This window comes from Mytilus trossulus, chromosome 3, assembly GCF_036588685.1.
Source record: "Mytilus trossulus isolate FHL-02 chromosome 3, PNRI_Mtr1.1.1.hap1, whole genome shotgun sequence".
Taxonomy (NCBI): domain Eukaryota; kingdom Metazoa; phylum Mollusca; class Bivalvia; order Mytilida; family Mytilidae; genus Mytilus; species Mytilus trossulus.
Genome location: NC_086375.1, coordinates 24,320,748 through 24,341,562, shown reverse-complemented (window position 1 = coordinate 24,341,562; position 20,815 = coordinate 24,320,748). Strand labels below are relative to the sequence as shown.

Below are 20,815 nucleotides of genomic sequence, written 5' to 3'. Positions count from 1 at the left end.
TTTTTTCAGTTACTTTTTCTGAGAGGAATTTGTCAGCATTAAAACATATTAGACCGTTGGTTTTCCCGTTTGAATGGTTTTACACTAGTAATTTTGGGGCCCTTTATAGCTTGTTGTTTGGTGTGAGCCAAGGCTCCGTGTTGAAGGCCGTACTTTAAACCTATAATGGTTTACTTTTTAAATTGTTACTTGGATGGAGAGTTGTCTCATTGGCACTCACACCGCATCTTCCTATATCTATATAATAACATATTGAAACAACTTGAAAGTTTATATTTTAATATAAACATACTAATAAATAAATGTCTGATTAATAACAAGTAACTATAAACTTACTATACTACAACCTCTTAAGTAGCTACAGCTATATCTGACTTACATCTTAAAAGTTTACATAACATGTAAGGGAGATAACTTTCAAAATGTCAGCAGTTAGTTAAAAAAAGTTGCCATATTGATTTTGCAGTTAGATGTGACATTCTTTTAGTTTTATTTGAATTGAAAGATATAAGAAAGCACTATTTTTTGTTGCATGGTTTTCCCCTACTTCATCGTTGCTTACTGAACCAGAACCTCAGAGCATTTAAAAAAAATATAAGGAGGAATATTCCTTATTATATCTCCTGATTGTTCAAGACTTATAAGTATTTATTTTATGCAATGATTCAGTTTGTTGTTATAATGATTTTCACTTGATATGTGGTCACATAGGCATGAGTTAAAATATAAAAATCTCAAATAAAAACAAGTGTTGTTTTATATAACTTCTTCTAACCTGAAAAGTAGCCTTTTAAAGTTTTTTCATTTTTCATCACAATGGGAAAGTAAAATATATGAAAAAAAACCTCACACAACTGTTTTAACAGAATTTAAATATTAAATTAATATTGGGGAATAAGGGGAGCACACCTGTTCATGAAACAGTAATCGGATATAAAAAGATTAAATCAGTAATGATAAGGAAAAAATTACAACATATCTTTTACCATAAATATTTTGGAAGCTCTAAAAAGCACATATAAATGTCACAAAATGCATACATGTCTGTTGATACATGTAATAGTAGAAAAGGGTACATCATATAAAACTCAGACATTATCAGGCACAACTAACTTACTATTTTCATGTAGATTTTCTAAGAAAACAATTAATGTACAATACAAAAGGATTAATATCAGTACAAAAATAATAAGAAAATTAGGCCAAATAAATAATTTTTTAGATTCTCATTTGCTTACAAAAAAAATTTGTAATCTAGAGTCTGACCTCTTATTTTGGTCTTTTTTTTTTTATCAATTATTAAAATTGCTAGGAACTTTATAAATTTCTATGAAAAAAAATATGAAGTATGAAAATGAAGGAAAATGTAATGGAGACAGAATAAGGATCTAAAAATTCATTACAGATGGCCTTGTAGAAAAAAATGCAATATAAATGTGTACATGTTGTAAAAAAGACGTAGTTTAATGTCTTAAAAATGTATAGAAATTTATCACAGATACAAGAAGAGATTCCTACCATCATACAACCAGTCAGATTTTACTGTGAGATAAATAAATCTTGGCTTATTTCACATAAAATCTACAAAGTTGACAAACATACAACCCGTCAAAACTGCCCATCCAATAAACAAATTATATCTTATTTCAAAAATAAGTAAGATACATAATAAATACAACCAGTCAAAATTTCATGTAAAGAAGAGTATGTTAATAAACACACAATTTATTTACAATGGAGATAGAGAAAAATTCATGATCAGATCAAAATATTTTGTCATAGTCAAATTTTAACTGTAAATGTGTATAATTGTATATGATATGGTGAAATCTTAAGTATGCTTATGATCCTGTATTTGGGCCAAGCTTGAATTCCTGAACATGACTAACAAATAAGTTGTAGTATTACTAACAGTGGGATATTTTTATTATCTTTTGGCATAAATAGCTGGAAATAAATATAAAGCCAGTAAAACTTCAGGACTTGATTCGATTTACACATACATCTTTACATAAAAATTTCTTACTTTTAATCAGTAAATCTCAGCATTAAACATTTAACTGTTAAAGTTGGTTTCAAATTTAAATAAATCTTTATAGTTCTTTCATACTTGAGCATACACACAAAATATACTAACAATGTATATATAACAAGGATAATAATATGCTGCCATAAAGCTATAGTTTCAGTTCTTTTATATAAGTCTGTAATCAAGGCAGTGAATATTTCTTCAATAATGCCATTCTTCACAACCATATGCATTCTGGGAAATAACATCTGGACGGCAACTTGTTTCGCATTTTTCAACAATTTTGTTATTGTCTATACACATTTCCAGACAAAAATACTGAAAAGATAAGATAATTTGTGTTATTTACTATTCATAATATTATAGCATTCGCAAAGAAAAATACAGAAAGAGGTTATTTTTGCATTCCATTTGTTATGGCTGTTCTGTTAAGTTAATTTCTGATTGTCAAGCACTTTTATACAATTATTTTTATGAGTGATTCAGTAACTTACATATTTTTCTTCCATTACTAATCTTCCATGCATTATTATGAAACTTCTTTGCAACTGCACTTTAACTATGCTTCTTTTCTTTAAGTCATTTCACAATTGCACTTTTGAAAAATTGTATTTTTTTTCAAACAAAACTAAATAATGGAAAAAACAAGAATGTGTCCCTAGTACACAGATGCCCCATCTGCACTATCATTTTCTATGTTCAATGGACCATGAAAAAAGGGGAAATTTTCTACTAATTTGGCATTAAAATTAGAAAGATCATATCATACGGAACTTATGTGATAAGTTTCAAGTTGATTGGACTTCAACTTCATCAAAAACTACATCGACCCAAAACTTTAACCTGAAAGGCGACAAACAAACGAACGAACAGATAAACAGATCAGAAATCATAAATGGGGCATAAAAATTAGATGTTTATCATTGGGACATAAATGCTGACTTCGTCCAGTCACATAAATTTGTAGCAGTTTTAAACTAAATATTTCTTAAATCGAAGTAAAACAATTCGAGTACTTACCAGCAATCATCTCCTCCAGTACTTATGAGATATTTATCGTCTGCTGTAAATCTCACATTAGTTACATCAGCAGAATGGCCTCCATACTTCTTGCACTCAGCCTGAGAAATTAAATCATCATTTGGTTATAATATTCACATTTACAATTCACATTTAAATTTACAATCTAAATCTATACATAAGAGTAAGAGGGTATATATATCTTCATCCCTACAGAACCATATAAAAAATATGTAAAATATTGACAAATTGAAAATTAATTACTGGTACTGTTAAACTATTTATTTTGATAAAACTTTATTGAATTTTCAACTATGTTTTTTGTAGACAAGTTCAATCCAAATATTAATGCAAAAAAAAAATACTTAATCATTCAATAAGAATTCATATATTAAAAGCTAATTTTTGACATTTTCTTAATGAATGATGTCAGAAGCAATGTGATGAGGTATACAATAACATTTTGGCTGAAATGTGCCACTCCATTTTACTTGATAAACTATTGATATATTCAAAATTTTGTAACAAGTGTTTTTTTTAAAATTTCAAATGCATGTAACTGACTGCATTTGTTTGTATTTTCTGTATTTAAAAACCATTTGCCAGATGACCTCAGGTAAAGCCGAAGAAAGCCTTTCAACCTAACAATTTTCAATATCTCTCTCATTATAACCTAACAATTGTTTATATAGTACTAGATTAAAATTCGGACATTACTGGCCAGTTTCTGCTTCTTACATGTTTATCTCTGCATGGGAAATCAAACAGTTTGACATATCCAAAGTCATCGCCTGTGGCAAGGGCGTTACCATGGTGAGACAGGTGGGCACAATTAACATCAGCATTTGGAGAATCTTTTGGCCAAATTCCAAGTACCTCTGGACCTACCACACTACAAAAATAAAATATAAAGCACTGTATTTTGATAAAATGTATCTTCCTTATTAAAAGAAGAAGGTTTACAGGAAATAACAGTCTCATGAAATATTGGGAAATTACCACATATTAACAATTAATTTTTTAGCTTACTTTATAATTCCTTAAAGTCATATGAAACGAGGGACTGGTGAAAAAAATGTTCATCCAATTCTTATACCAGTGCATGTATACATGTATTTCTCGCTACATTGAAGACCTGTTGGTGACCTTCTGCTGTTGTTTTTTTATTTGGTCGGGTTGTTGTCTCTTTGACACATTCCCCATTTCCATTCTCAATTTTATATATCATAAACTTAGTCTTCTGTGCATGATAACATCATTTTTTTCGCAAAAATATTGTATAATCATCATTTTTTCCCCTCTCTGTCTAAAAAAAAATTAAAAGCACAAAAAAAAATGAACAATTTGCTTTAGTTTGTGTACCTTGTCCAATCAGCCCATGTGATCTTATCTACAATCTCTGGTTTCTCTACTCTTGATCCACTTGGTACAGCAAACACTCTGTGTGTGTAATCTCCTGAACTAACCTGATAAGAACAACATATATATTAATGAGATGTAGATTCTGATGGTTTAAATACTTGACATTTCTTATTATTTTTACAGTAAAAAATTTCTCTTATATATGATGATATTTTGATTAAATTACAATTTTTCTTTAAAATAAATTTATTTTTAATAATTTCTTTCTTTATTTATTTAAAAAAAAATTACTACTGTTATAGTTGTCTCCCTTATGAAACATAAGGTTTTCCATTGTATTTAAACTCTATTAGACAGGCACTAAAAGCTAGATGAGAATAACTGTACTTTCTTTATTTGGCTTTAACATATATATAAGAACAGGAAATAACAAGCCATTTCCCTCCTTCAGAATTTTTATCACTATAGGAAAGGTAGATTTCTTGAGGGGGTTGGTGATTTTATAGTTTGGGAACAGCTTCAAGAATAAATTAGACTTAAATAAAATATGTACATTGTAGATGACTTGGATAAATCAAAAGTGCCTTTTGAAACAGACATTTCATTTAAAGCATGGGTATCACAAACTGACACTTTGCATCATGGGAGATAATGCTACTTTGGTGACAAGGGAGATAACTAGACCAACATGAACCTCAAACTTACCCTGATGTATTTGCTATCTGCTGAGAAATCCATCTGGATGACAAAACTTGGAATTCCTTTACAATAGCCAGCTCTATTAAGGGATGGTCCTTGGGAAAGATCATAAAAATCTACTGTATTCTCTTCTGATCCAACAGCTAAATATTTACCATCAGAACTAAATCTACAAATATAACAGGAGAAAACAACATAAATTTGTAATAATTATTAATGTTTCAGGATTCTACACTTGATTTCAAATTAGTTAACGCCAAACTGTGTATGTCTTGAGATAAATGGGCCAGTTCCATTTTTGATAGTTGTTTTAAATTTATTTACAAAGTTTTCCTCTTTCAAATTCATCTTATGAGCAATTGTCTTATATTGAAGTCTAAATGTCTTTGGTGTTGTTGGGTAGCTGTTCATTGATATAAAACCCATATTTCCTTTTGCATGGAAAGATATTTCTTAAAGTTACTGTTGCAGAATTTTTTGCTTTTTTGTTTGTTTTTAAAATGACATGCACAAAACTTGGATAAACACACAATTATGTAATATTATGTTTGTTCAAAGTCACAATTTTTCTAGCAACAAACTTTGAAAATTTAAATTATACATACTTGACATCACTTATGGCACCAGACCTATCTCTCCTCTTTCCCCACATTTTCATTCCATTTACTGTTAACACCATCACTTCACCATTCTTTAATCCTACAGCTACTAATTCTCCATCTCGACTAAATGATGCTGACTTAGCTGCCCCTACTTCTAACCTACCAATCATGGACTAAATTAAAACAAAATATTGGTTAGAATTTTAGCAAAAATTACTCAAGAGATAATTGTCTAAATTCAAGAAAAGATGCTACTTCAAACTTATCTGATTTAAGTAGAGATGCCATTGATAAACTATAAGATTAAAGATAATTGTGATCAATTTTTATTTTCAAAAAGATACTGTGAGTGATCCCATAAAATTATACCTTTTGCTCTGTTTTACCATTATGATGTCATGTTCAATCATTTCCCTTTAAAGATGTCTGACCAGATTTATTTTCCCCCATGCATATCTCCATATGGTATAAAAACAGTTGTGCAAAGTTTCATTGAAATACAATGTGAGGTAAAGGAGAAGTTGCAAATACCAATGTACAAGATTCATGGACTGAGAGATAAACCTTCAGAATAATCTGCAGTGGAAGAGGACATTTCTAACATTAAATTGCAGCATAAATGTAATTGGATTACACAATCCATAAAGGGAGGTGGGGTGGAAGGAGGTAAAATTTAGTACTATAAAATACTAACCTTGTTAGTAAGATCCCACAGTCTGACTGTTCCATCAAAACTGGCAGTAATGAATCTAGGAATAGAGGGATGACTATCCAGACCCCATAACTCTCCTTCAGCATGGGCAGATAATAAAACCTGAATGTTTCCATCTTTTTCTCCTATCTCTATCACAGAATTCATCTTTGTTCCTACTAATATTTTACCCTGTAACAAATCATTTCACTTAAAATAAATTTAAAGTGAAAAAAGTTAAGCAACATATATTTAATTAAAAAAAACTAAAAATGATTTTCAAAAATTGTGGAACATCAATCATGATTTATGGTGTTATTTTCTTTGATACAATATTAATTCATTTATTGTTTTGTTTAGAATTATACTTTTTTTTAAAAACATTTGTTGTTCATTTTTTTTTTAATCCATTAAAGATATTTTCTAAAAAGAACAAATTTTCCCTAGAAAATATCAAAAATTTAAACTATGTTTTCATATGTAAAAGTGGATATGTCACATGGAATATAATGCAAAGTAAAGGTTTTCATTTTTTTATGTCGCTGAGTGATCTTTCCTTTAAAGAATGTTTATTGTTGTTGTATAAAATAAACTTAAAAAATTCTAAGGGACCAACTTCTATTGTGTTATAAACTCATAAACTTCTGGTTAATATTGCAAAAGATTAATGATTTCATATAAAAAGATTACCTTTGTTCTACACACAGATTTGACAACATCTGTTTTTGTCCCAGCCTCATGTAATGGGAAGGCCCTTCTTCTCTTCATTTCTTGGTCCCATAGTTTAACTGGACCATTGTCTTTAGATCTATGAGAAAAATATGTAATCTCAACAAAAGAAAGTATCAACCTACCTAAGAAAACTTTACTAATTTATCTGTTTGTTTAGCAAAGTGTTTGACTTTGTAAAACAGGAAGTGTTTAAGAATGTCAATGCTGATGTGTATTGGATAAATTAAAGTTTTTATCTTTTATAACAAGTTTGTGTCATTTCTGGCATTTCAAATTGACAAGAGAAAAGTATGACATGCCAAAAAGCCAAAAATTATAATTTTTCCAACTTAATTTTCTGTCTTGTTTGAGATTTCTAATAAAAATAATTTTTCCATATTGAGGTTATTTGTTAAGAATTGGTTCCTGGCACTATTTGATGGACTATCAATTTTCTAAAATCATGGCAAGCCTTACAAAAAAATAAGAAAACAAAAAACTGTTTTAAAGTGTAAGGGCTTTTCAAAAGAATACATTTTAGAACTACATTGACTCTACACGAATACATTTCAATAATCCATTTGAATGCATTGTTCAAATCTCTAACATAAGCAAAACTAACTCAGTGAAAATTTAACTGTTTCTTTTACAGACCCAAACTGAAAACCAAATGAACCAGACATAGCTTAAAACTTACGGAGGATCTTTTCCACCAGTGACAATGAAACCATCCCTGAGTGTAGTAAACATAGAGAACACGGGACCTGTGTGAGCCTTTGGTACAATTCTAACTAATGTTGTCTCCTGCCAGACATAGACATCTCCACTCATTGCACCGGTGTAGGTTAAGTTGTTCTGAAATTAAATTTAACCCCACTGCATTCATAAAATTATGGAATAATTTATTAAATAAGATTTCATCAAAACTGATCCTTATATTTACATATGTGCATCATTTTGCCATCATTAGCAATATTTTCATTTGCACCTTTTAAAAAAATGTCCAGAATAAAAGATTATTTTAATTTTACCCAATTTTTCATCCTAAGATGTTTGGTTTAAAACTACATCTAATAAACAACTCACCGCTCCAAAAGCAACACATAACATAGTTTGCATTTTTTTAGATTCTACTCCTGTTCCAGCACTAGTTAAGATTCCTTTCTTCCCTGTCAGTTCACTACCGGTAACAGTCCAAAATTTAACATGTTTGACACCAACAGAAACAAATTGACTATCAGAATCTGGACGGAACTCAGCACTAAATATTCTCTGTGTGTGGGCTGGAGTACTGGCAACTTTAGAACCTAAAAGAAATATTGGATCTTTATGCAAATTTCATTTTTTTTAATAAAATACAGATGACATAGACATTTCTCTTGTCATCATTTTAAAACGTTCTAAGTTAGTCTAAAAAATATGAGCTATGTTGAACTGTTATATACTTTCAATCTCTCTTTTTTTTTGCCAATAATAATTTCTTTCACTTCTTGTAACCCCCCTCTACAAAATTGTATAAAGGATGTGACTGACAGTGGAAACACTTTCAGTAACTGTCAACAGCTTTGATAAGTTTACACAACATAAAAGCTCTAAGATTTTCTCTGAAGTTTGAACCCACTCTCCTATTAAAGTTTTCAAAAATACACTTCAATTATTGTGTTACTTGGTAAAAACATAATATGTATACTATTTTTATTTTTCCCTTGATGAAACTTTAAGAAAGCTTAATCATTTACCAATGATAAAAATTAGTGTTGTCAAATCGTACACTTTTGCCTAACCGGTTAATCGGATAATCGTTCGACCGGTTAACCGGTAGTTTTAGTTGGTGTTTGAAAGCCTTGTCAATAGTACCCTACAGATAGATATAAGATGTTGTATGAGTGTCAATTTGACAACCTTTCATCCAATTCATTAATTTACGCTTTTAGAATTTAAGTTTGTCCTTTGGTACTATAAGGCTTGTCTGTGGCGATTCCTGGCGAAGTTTGACTTTTAATAATCAACTACACCGTATCAACTATAGAGTTTGTACCAATTTCAGATTAAACGATAAAAAAAACTTTTTGATCTCGTAAAATTGAATATGTCTGAAACTGATAATTCTTCCCTTTTGAATTGTTGTCTCTGAAAATAGTGTGGAATGTTTCAATTTGAATGATTAATTATAATTAAGAAGATGTGGTATGATTGACAAAGAGACAATTCTTCACAAGAGATCAAAATGACACAGAAATTAACATCGATAGGTCACTGTGCAGCCTGTTTCTTTACTATGTTTGCATGTTACGCGTACTATCACGTATACATTGCTTACATTCACATTGGTTTGCATTTCACAATTTTTGAATTAGCATTTCGGTGACAAGTAAGACTAAGCCTTGCACGACGGAGGTTGCACATTTCGATGTAGGTTTACATAATATTAGATCAGAAACGAAATAATGAATTAAATCGTAAAATTTAATTGGACTACTGATTTAGAGTTACTGTTAAAAAAACATGTATACTAATGATGTTTCTTTAAGATTCTGCCCCGAGCTGATAGACATGTTCTAATTAGTTATATGTTTATAGGATTAACAATAGCAATCAATATACTGGACAATTGATCTGTCAAATTAATTACCACGACTAAAAATCTTCGACCAAACATAACTTTTAATAATTTTATCTCAAATTTATATGAAATCTATCAAAATTGGAAAAAAGTCCGGTTAACCGGTTAGCGTTTTTGGTATTCGGTATTCGGTCGTTCGACCGGTTAACCGGTTAACCGGTTAATCGTTGACAACACTAATAAAAATATACACTTTTTAAATCAAAATTTTAAAAGCTGTGGTATTTGAAGAATGACAGATACTATATAAAGGTTTTATTGTAGCAGTAGCAGTACTAACCTTCTTGCCACCTCCACACAGCAATATTATTATCTAATCCAACAGACAACAAAAATTTCCCTGAGCAGGAGAAATCTAGGGAACAGACTCCACGACTGTGACATCCTCTTAAAATAGATTTGGTTTCCTTGGTAACAGCATCCCAGACATGGATTGATGGGGGTTCACCTATTTGGCCTGTAGCTATTATATTGCGTAGTTTTGGATATTGGTTAACAGTTAAACATAAAATATCATCTGTGTGTTTAAGGTAAAAACTTTGTTGTCCTGAAAAATAAAAAAATAATGTTTAACCAGTATCCTATTCATCTTTGAATTTTTTTTGATATATTAGAATTCAATTTTTAAATTCTCATAGGCAAAGTATCAATTATGCTTATATGCTGTCACATGTAGTATACCAATATATTTTTACACAGTACTTTTTACAGTTACACATAATTATATTGTACCTCTGAAAATATTTCAGGGTCATCTTTACAGCAACAGCTCATCAACAAGATATTCAGGATTTTGAGATTACGAATTCAATGAGTAAAACCTATTCCTTTGCTCCGAGATTGGTTAGCTGCAAAAGCTTTAAAGCCTAAAAGTGTAATTCATTTTGCACATGAAAATTTGAAGTTTTTTTCATTTTTTTTTCTTTCAAAGTTAAACTATTTACTATCCATCTACCTATAGTTTCTCTACAGAGTATTTCCCCTTTATTTATCTTTCTTACCTGAAGACAAATTCTGTACAATTCCTGCACCAGCAGCATGGAAGACAATATCTGTACCATCATTGACATAGTAAAGATTATTACGGGAATCAAAACCACGGTAACCATACACATAATCTAATTTTAAATCCTGGAAAATGAAGAAAAGAATTAAATTTTCACAAACATCTGAACAAAATTAAGAATAGAAAAATAATGCTTAAGAATTTAATTTTCTTATCTAGAAACATAATAAATATCATTTTAAAACAATGTTTTCTGCATTTTACATCTTCTTTACATTCATTGTTTCAAGAAATGACACTCTGAAAATTAGGGAGTGCAATTAAACAACTTCATTCATTTCGTTCTGAATATTATCCTCAGGGAAAAAAAGGTGATTTCCAGGTGCATTCCAGGTGAATGCCAAGTGATTCTAATTGGGACAAAGTTTTTAACAAAACTTACTGTAACTTGTGTCATTTTCTTTCTCTTTGAGCCAGATGTTGGTGGTTCTGATCTCTTCACTTTAGGAGGTTCTGGGACATTTCTACTGACACTTGGTCTACAATAGAAAATATAGTCTTGTTACTAACAAAGTACAACAAAGTTAATTTAATGAAAATCATTAAAATTGTAAATGTTGTGAAATCCTTTCCCGGTTTTGTGAAGTGTGTGTCATGAACCAATACACAAGATCTATTTTTGCATTTCAAGCAGCATGTTGCTTATAAATAGACAGTCAAACAAGTTGCTACTGTGTATTGATTAATATTCATGGATATTTAATTTTACCATTTTGCTGAAGTCTGCGTAAAAAGCCTGCATACAATTTGTCATTCATTGAACATTTAATTTTGTGGTTTGCTGTACCAACGAGATCCATGAAAATTGGTATCCCATGAATAATAATGAATCCACAGTATATGAAGCTAGTCTGCCAATTAAGTACATGAGACTGACAAACATTATGTAACTGTATGCACTATGTTGTTTTCCACTTATTGCCAATAAAGTAAAGGACTTACTTAGCAGCTTGAACAGTTTCCTGTAGATGAGGTTTCACACCGTCTCTTTCTTTATTTGTGTTGGCATATATCTTTTTACCATAGTCCATATTCTTCTCTCTCTCTACATCACTATCATATCCTGTGTAACAAAACAAAAACAAAATTTTCATATATTTATATGAATAATACAATATGCAATATCTTTATTTTGGATTTCTTAATAATGACATTTAAATCGTTCAGGCCAAAATGTCACGTTTTTATCATCTAGGCCAGGGTGTTATGTTCACAATTTCAACATCTAGCCATCATGTTTTTTTCACTTTTTCATCATCCAGGCAAAGCCAAAAGTTGTCTCATTGGCAATCAGACTATATCTTCTTATTTCTATCCATTTTTTTAATTGATTGCAGGGTTTGTTAGTCATGCTGCAAAGTTGTCTCATTAGTAATTCCACATCTTCTTATTTTAATATAGGGTGTAATTTTTGCATTTTCATCATTCAGGCAAGTGTGTATTTTCACAAGCATACCTGTTGACGGTTATTGTTCACACTGAAATTGGAAGCATTCTCATATTCTTAATGAAAAAGTGATTTACCTCCTTCTTCTTCAGAATCTGTGTCAGAGTCATCACTCTCTCCATGTACAAAATGTTTATCTTCTGGTGAGGAACAGTTCCATACCATAACTGCAGTGTCAGCTCCTCCAGTGGATATCAACTTCCTGTCACTAGCTGTCCATCTTACATTAGTCACATGGGCACTGTGTCCAACATATTTTTTGTGTTTGGCAAATTTTCCCTAGAGATTAGAAACACATAATCAAAAAAATTCTTGGAGCACAAGTAATGGATGAATTTTGAAAAGGAACCAATTTGAAAATATATGAGCCATGGTCTATTAACATTTTGCTCTATTTAAAATTTGCGGCAAATTTTTTAAATTTTATTTATGTTAATTACATAGAAATTTATTCCTGAAAAAAGTCTTTAACAAATGCTATATTAACGTAACAGATTCTGACACTCTCCATCCCTATAAACAGAGAGAAGAAAAAATTATTGAATTTAAAAAAAAATAAATTCATACTTATAGTAAGTATGATACATGCCTTTACTGGATAAACAAATAATTTGACAAATCCAAAGTCATCTGCTGTAGCTAAGAGTTGTCTGTCCTTTGTGAGGCAGGTGGCGTTAACATCAGTGATATCACTTTTGGGAGGCCATACACCTTCACATGTGTCTCCAAGGACAGATGTCCATGAGCACCAATCAAATTTCTCTATTTCTTGTTTCCTTAATGTGATACGACTACCCCTTGGTGCCTCATAAAATAATTGTTCCTTGGCCCCTGAATTTACCATCAGTACCTTTCCTGAAATAAACAGTAACATACTCTCAAACATCTAACATAGAATCTGTTTCAAAAGAAGTAAAGTAATAAATTTGATTGATAGATTTTGCCTTCATAACATAGCCAATCCTTTGGAAAGTCAATAACATTGATAAGTCACATTCTTAGTTCTTTTTCATAAGAATATTCTAGATATTTTTACTGACAACAAATAGTTGATTCTTCTAGTACAGAATGATGTGCGTCTCCTGCTGTCTGAAAACATATAAGCAGAAATGGCAGAATCTATTTGTTGGTACATATTTACATATACATGTGTAGTAATCCCTAAAATCCCCCCAATTAAAAATTGAACCGATAATGCATTTCCTTAAAACAAAAATGTGATACTTTGGTGTACCGGGTAATTCATAATAATGAATCCAAAGTATGTGAAGCACTAAGTATTGAGAACTTATACTTTTAATACAACTCTTACCATTTTTATCCCAATCAACATGAGTGATATAACTAGATGCTCCTTTACATGTGCCTACTCTTTTCTGAGCTATGACATTGTAGATATCTACAAAGTTGTCATGTGATGCTACTGCAAGGTATTTACCAGCATCTGGAAAAGATTTTTCATAAAAATAATAAATCTAAACATAACAGATAGTTCTCTATTGTTCATATCTAACATTAAACTGTATCTATTTTTTCAATGGATAAAGATTTGCTTGTAACTTTTGTGAAAATAAGTATATATTATATAAATAAATAATACAGTAAGAAGTAAGTACACACATTTGGATCAATTGCACAAGTAAGAAATTCTAACAGTACTACACAAAAAATCAACAAATACAGAAAGAGAGGTTCTTGCAAATATTTTTTCTTTCTTTCGATATATGGTCATTTTTAAACTGGTAACTATTAAATAAAAGCTAGAACTGGTACCTGGTGACCATTTGATGTCTGAGATTTCCTCCTTCCTGTGATGGAATGATGTAACATCTTCTAATGTATCAGTCTTCATCACAACAAAACTACCTGAAACATTGGAAATACATATATAATTACAGTGATTACTTTTATTTGTAAACATCTTTATGTATTAAAGTGATGTGCGTGAGAGAAAATCTCATGGATTTACAACTTCTAGTACTATAAATTCTTACATAGTTTTTATTAATGTGAGTGAAGCAATTTGGTGAGTATCCCAATAATAAGAATTCCCATTCTGATATTTAATACATTTATCTATCTGCAAGACTTTCTTGAAATCACAATGATTAATTTGACATTTTGTCCATTCTGCAAAAGTTGCAAAGATAGATGTGTGCAATAATTTCTGGTTTTAAAAATACCTCAACCTTATTTCAGTCACTGTATCTAATTCATAGTAATTAAACACTATGTTTCAGCAATTTTCTCAATACATTTAGAGGTTTTATATTACCAAGGATATAATTGTCTAACTTCTATATGTAATATAAAAATAACTGATCTAATATAAACATGCAGTTTGTTAGAGAAATAATGGAGAAACTGAAGAAAGCCAATGCTTTCAGGCTCTGTCTCTTTATTACATCTGACAAAATTAATCAACTTGTGGTGTATTGAATTTTTCAAACTGGTTAATATAAGTTTAAATTTATACAAAATTGGAGAACTTTTTCTTGTACTGTTCAAATGAATCTGTCATATGTTATTCTACACTTACCATCTTTTAGACCAACTGCTAAATGTTTTCCATCAGTAGAGAATGTAATACATCTTCCAGCTTGTTTTAATTTCTTGATGCTCAACATTTTATGTTCCTCTGTGGTATTCCAAACACGGACAGTTTTATCATCGCTGACAGTTGCAAATAAATCCTGAGTTGGGTGGCAAGCTAATCCCCAGATTTCTCCTTCCATGTGACCCTGTTAAAAATAATTTAAAAAATAGCATAATTGGATGTTTTGACAGTAGGCATTCAGTTAAAAGTTTTAGGGTTAAATAAAGTGTTTTTATTCTTTTCCTGCTATCTCAGGAAAAGAGTGTGGGAGGTTTGAACACCATATGATAATTTTTCATTGGGTAATAGGGACTGAACCATTTATATTTCTGTTTGTAAAAGATATGGTGGGTGTATGCAAAATAGCGGTATTATGTGCCCCTTACATTTTTTCTATGAACAGCCCTTTGATATAATTTTAATGTCTTTCTAAGAATATGATATAATTTCATAATCTTGTATCCAGCATACCTCATACTATATCCCAACCACAACTTATCTTTGTGACTATTATGGAAAGGTCAAGCATTTTCTATTTTTCTCTTTTCTCCCACACACTGTATTTCAACCATTGTTTACCTGTGTAAGAATACTGAGAGGTCCAGCTTTGTCTATTTCTATAATTTCGCCATTCTTTGTTCCCACCAATATTTTCCCATGTCCCAGCACAATAGCCCTGACAGTTGGCGAATCAGCCATTAGCGTGCCTCTTGAATCAGGTGACACAGAGTCTTTCTTAATTGAGTAGGTCTTGAGACATTGTTCAAACTGGTCATTCCATAAACCAACCACGCCATCTTTTCCACCTGTTACAAATCCCTGTAATCCAATAAAATGGGCATATTACTCAATACATGTTCCTTTTTCATGGCTCATCTTTTTCAATTACTTAAAACTTTCAGATATTATTTGTAATAAAAAACTTCCAAAGGTGCTTTTGGTTTATATATTTACATTAATTCAAGCCTCAGTATCCTAACCAATATTATTGATTCATTTATATATCAAGGGTACCAATATTCATGGATTGAGGAAAAATTGTTTTTTCATGGATACTAAATTTTGTAGTTTTACAACATTCCACATACAAGGTTTAGGAAATTTCTATCTTATGGAGCACCTTATTTGATAATAAATATCAACCTATAAAATCCACCAAAAAATAGCACCTAAGAATAAGCGTAGATTCAAAGTAATCAGATTACCTGTCAACTCACCCGTTTTTTGCGGGTGACACCCGTTATTTTCACCTCTCACCCGGGAGTTTTTCTTTACCCGGCGGGTCCCGGGAATTTCTAACATTACCCGTTTCACCCGGATTTCTGACCGGAATTGTTTCCGGTATTTAGAAGTAATACGACCTTCGGTTTTATCGGTCTTTTTCAATGTAACCAAAAGTCAAAATGTAGGACTTGTTTACCTGAGCTACGTAACGATATTTTCAACAAGCTACAAGATGAGTTCAGTGACTATCAGTTGACTCCATTAGATGAACTTGCACTTCCCCTGAAACTGACATTGGTACATTTTGGGGAGAAATGTCCAAGTTGCATGACATTTTTCTTAACAAGCCAAGATTTTTCGTTTTGTCAAAACTTGCTAAAACATTACTGGTTTTGCCAAACAGCAATGCAGACAGTGAGAGGGCATCTTTAGTAAAGAAAATAGCTACAGAGTTTAGGGCTGATCTTAATAAGGATACACTGTGTGCTCTTCTTTCTTGTAAAATGAATACACATTTGCATTGCTATGAACTGAAACCAAGTGCAGTTCTTTTAAAGAATGCCAAGTCTGCTACTATGGAATATATCAATAGTCTGAAATAAACTTGTATACATGTTCTAACTGTTTTATATACATATTGACTATATAAATTATATGTACACATATTTTTGTTCTTCAATTGAGCCCGCAAAATGTCGTACGCGTTATGACCTGAGATTTTTTTTCTCAATGCAGGTCATGACCTGACTTTTCATTTTCAGAGGTTGACAGGTATGAAATTTTAATCTTTTTAACTTTTTAAATCCTTCTGGGGTGTTTAACTACCAAGGAGGGTCTCACATGGTAGGTTAATATTTTAAATGTAAAAAATATAATCCAAATACCTTATCTAGAGAATGCATGGCAAATAGAGGCCCCTCATGTGCTTTGACAGTTTTCTGTAGAGTAGTACCATTCCAAACAAACACATTGCCGTCACTGCCACCAGAGTAACATATGTCTGCTGCTTTACCATAGGCAATGCACAACATGTCACACAGCTTGGCAACTTTACCTAAGGTACCACGGACTGAGGTAAATCCACCACCTGAAGAAGACATGATGTACATGTTAATTCACAAATAAGGTTTGTTACAAAAGAACTTAATTATTTCATGTGGATAAATATAAGTATATGTATTTAAATTATCCAGAATTTTGTTTAAATAAAACATTTATGGTAAACAAAAATAATCTCAATAAAAAAGATATGGTAAAAAACATTTTTTTTTAATATTCACATTTTTTGCATGCTATTTGAAGCAAATGCAAAGTTATTATGTTTTTTTTTAAGACATTAACAAATATTGTTACTAGAATTTAAAACTTTTTTCTAGTTCTCATAGTTGCATACATGCTTGAGTGTAGGAGGCTATTACCTGTCTGTGTCCAGAATTTAATGTGTTTCACACCAACTGTTACTAGCTTGGTATTATCAGAGGGGTTCCACTTTATCACAAATATTTTGTCTTTATGACCTCTGAAAAATAAATCAAACATGTGCATATTCAAATTAACTGAAATGTACATCTTAAGGCCGTAGTTTTTTTATTTTTATTTTTACGAACCCTCCTACCCTAATTTTTGCCAAATAGGAAAAAAAAAAAAAAAAAAATGTTGATTTTTTATTTTTTTTCTCCTCCGACCCAGTGTTTTTCATGCAAAAAAAATAAATTTTTAGTTTATAACTACATGAAAGAATCTAAATTTATGCTCTTGGTGATTTAGTAAGTTGTTGCACATTGATTTTCAATTCAAACCTTGTCAAGAAAAAAAAAATAGTTGTTACACTAGAAGAAAATCTCCTGGTGAAATAAAATTTTTTTTTTTTGATATTGAAGGTTGGTATTAAAAAAAAAATCAGCAGCAGCAGCAGTTTTTTTTTTTTTTTTTTTCGTCCTCCTACCCATTGGTTTTGTCAAAAATTTTCGTAAAACTAAAAATAAAATAACTATGGCCTAAATAGCTTATAATTTGCATTTAAATAAATTTGACCACAACAATGTACCAAGTACAAAGTAATTTCAGTGTGAATCCTCTTGTAATTCACTTTTTCAGAATCTAAAGGGCTATGGGTAATCTCATTTATCGTACACCAAAATGAAAATAAAGTTACGTCATTGGTTAATTTTCTATTATTTAACGAGTTTCAAACCAATCACAAGGTTTTGGTGTATGCTTTTGAAAATATTACCCATAATGCATTAGATTCTGAAACGGTGAATTAGAAAATATTAACAAGGAATTTTCTGCTTTTATTACTGCAGGTTTATTTGATATTTTTTTTGGTAATCATCAGTAAAGCTGAGCATGAATTGAGGTATTTAACAAAATAAGCTGCTGACCCTTCCTGGGCACCTGAGTTCATTTAGGTTTTTGTTTGGTTCAAGTTGCTAAATATCTAGTTTTCATGGTAGTGTGGTTGTTTTTGCCTGTTGTTTATCTTTTTGCATTTTTTTCTTTCAACTATGGTGTCCTTTTTTTTTATTCAACTCATGGTTTTTGATTTACCTCTGTTTTCTTTCCAAATTTTTTTTCTTTGACCTGATGTTTTAGCCCTGACATTTTAATCATGATATACTAAAAAAATGTTCAGGTTCATATATATATTGACATGTAAAAACTTCAAGTATGAATATTACCTTGTAGAGGCTAATTTTTCTCCCTTTCTCCAGTCCCATACTACAATAAGATGGTTGTCATCCAAACCAACTGATGCCAACTTTTTACCATCACCTAAAATAAATAAAATCAAACTTGTAATTTTAATTAATTTTCATAAAAACAGTGTAGACATTTATGCTTGAAATTTCAACAAAACTTAAAATCTCGGCAAAATGCAGGTATTGATTTTCTTAAAATGTTTCAAATGTTAATCATTGCACCTGTAATATTTAAGATAAATGTAAAATAATCCTTCCGTCAGCTTTTCTAAAATCAGTGCAGTTTTTATATAAATTTCTCCCTTGATAATACTGCCATTCTGATTGTAGACAGTATTTCTCATTTTCCAAAAGGTGCAATAACATGGAGTTTCACTGTAGTAGATAATTTGCAGGCAATGTCATATCAACAAAGTCAAACCATATCTGGTAACAAAAAATTGTCCTGTAAGTTATTGAATTTCACATATTATTCCCATTCCAAAATTGAAATTATATTTTTTGGACATCTTTTACTTTGTTCCAATTAAATATCATTACCAGTTGGACCACAGAGGGATCGTTGACATTTGTGAATCTGTAAATGAAGAGTTAAGATTAACAAACAATATATACCTGAGAAATCTACAGCACAGACACCTCTTTGATGTTGACCTTTCAGTACTGACAATGTTTTCATGGATTCTGTATCCCAGATATGTATAGTCCCATCTCTTCCAACCTGTAGGTATATAAATTGGATTGTCAAGATATAGTAAAAAAAGTTCTACTACTTTAATAAAGGAACTTTGAATAATGATCTCCTTATTTCTGGCTTCCAAAAAGTTATTGAGAAATATGAGTTTTGACACAAATGCAATCAATGGATAATATTTCAAAACATGATGGAGTTTAATACCAGGCATGTGACCTCTAGTCTGACTTTCTGATTGGCTCAAGTCACCTTCTCTTTAAAAAGATATAAACATCTCTTTTAAATTTAATTTCAAATTGACAGATTAGTAATACACCTTATAGCTAATCCCAGCTGCTTGAACTTTTGACCCATACAACAATCACTTTTCTATAATGGCGTCAGATATTTTGTTTTATGACATCAACATTTTATGGGAACCTGTGTGATATCCAGTAAAAGTGGACAAATAGCGATAAGGTGTATTGTTTTGATTAAAAATTCCAAAATATTGAAGGAAATCTGAACAAATGCAACAGCTTAAAAAGCCAATTATTAGAATCAATAATAATTAAATCTTCAAAAGAATCTACTTTATTCAACTATTAACAATCATAGACTGTATAATCTATTACACTGACCTGTCCAGTGGCTACTATGTCCTTGATAGGATGTAAGCATAGACAAAGTATATCATCAGTATGACCTAAATAAAACTTCTGTGTTTTCATTCTGTCAAAAACTATACCAGTAGCTGCTACATGGTAAACAATGTCTCCATTCTGGAGGTAGAATAAGTTGTTTCTGCAGTCATAACCTCTGTATCTGAAAAATAAATAAGCAAATTGAAATATTGTATTATTTATTTCAAAACTACCAACTTCATGTCGATTGCCCTAAACAGCAAAGCATGCATGGAATAAGAAGATTTTCTAGATTTATCTTTATATAACACGTAGAATTCACCATCTGAAAGTTCATTTTAAAGGTCAATGGAAGAACCTGTAATAAGCAAGTTCACATAACTCCAGTCTCCAACATAAAAAAGTTGGGATATTTTTACAAATACCCCTCTCAAAAAATGGTCCTTAAATTCAGATTTTTTTGGTTTATGCATCTCATCCTAAATTTTGTTCCAGGTAAGAACCCTATTCAAATTTGAACAGGATCCAGAAAAAAATTATGGTGTTATCTTGCCAAACAAAGCTAAGTGATGATAGACATTATATCTTCTGCAACTTTAGAACAAGGGATAGAATTAAGAACAATATGAATTCATTTATTTCAAATTGAACATTAAGTAGCTAACATTACAGTTTTGTTACCATGCTTTTTATTTTTCAGATTATTAACTTTCACAACAATTGTGT

At 30.7% G+C, this 20,815-nt stretch overlaps 1 protein-coding gene across 1 annotated transcript in view; it reads right to left on the bottom strand.

Moving 5' to 3' along the window:
• Positions 1 to 262: 262 nt before the first annotated feature.
• The window catches only part of LOC134710777 (echinoderm microtubule-associated protein-like 6), a 38,805-nt gene continuing 18,252 nt past the window's right edge, over positions 263 to 20,815 (bottom strand). The window contains exons 12-36 of the mRNA XM_063571175.1: positions 20,087 to 20,270; positions 19,388 to 19,493; positions 18,752 to 18,845; positions 17,489 to 17,589; positions 16,955 to 17,157; positions 15,426 to 15,665; positions 14,790 to 14,991; positions 14,024 to 14,116; positions 13,563 to 13,694; positions 12,840 to 13,105; positions 12,328 to 12,529; positions 11,746 to 11,866; positions 11,186 to 11,282; positions 10,739 to 10,868; positions 10,018 to 10,284; positions 8,201 to 8,421; positions 7,812 to 7,969; positions 7,094 to 7,211; positions 6,407 to 6,595; positions 5,716 to 5,885; positions 5,117 to 5,279; positions 4,412 to 4,515; positions 3,788 to 3,941; positions 3,050 to 3,150; positions 263 to 2,347 (exon numbers count right to left, since the gene is read on the bottom strand). Coding sequence (XP_063427245.1) covers positions 2,323 to 2,347; positions 3,050 to 3,150; positions 3,788 to 3,941; positions 4,412 to 4,515; positions 5,117 to 5,279; positions 5,716 to 5,885; positions 6,407 to 6,595; positions 7,094 to 7,211; positions 7,812 to 7,969; positions 8,201 to 8,421; positions 10,018 to 10,284; positions 10,739 to 10,868; positions 11,186 to 11,282; positions 11,746 to 11,866; positions 12,328 to 12,529; positions 12,840 to 13,105; positions 13,563 to 13,694; positions 14,024 to 14,116; positions 14,790 to 14,991; positions 15,426 to 15,665; positions 16,955 to 17,157; positions 17,489 to 17,589; positions 18,752 to 18,845; positions 19,388 to 19,493; positions 20,087 to 20,270 — 3,841 coding nt within the window. The 3' untranslated portion in view covers positions 263 to 2,322. The remainder of the gene's footprint in view (positions 2,348 to 3,049; positions 3,151 to 3,787; positions 3,942 to 4,411; positions 4,516 to 5,116; positions 5,280 to 5,715; positions 5,886 to 6,406; positions 6,596 to 7,093; positions 7,212 to 7,811; positions 7,970 to 8,200; positions 8,422 to 10,017; positions 10,285 to 10,738; positions 10,869 to 11,185; positions 11,283 to 11,745; positions 11,867 to 12,327; positions 12,530 to 12,839; positions 13,106 to 13,562; positions 13,695 to 14,023; positions 14,117 to 14,789; positions 14,992 to 15,425; positions 15,666 to 16,954; positions 17,158 to 17,488; positions 17,590 to 18,751; positions 18,846 to 19,387; positions 19,494 to 20,086; positions 20,271 to 20,815) is intronic.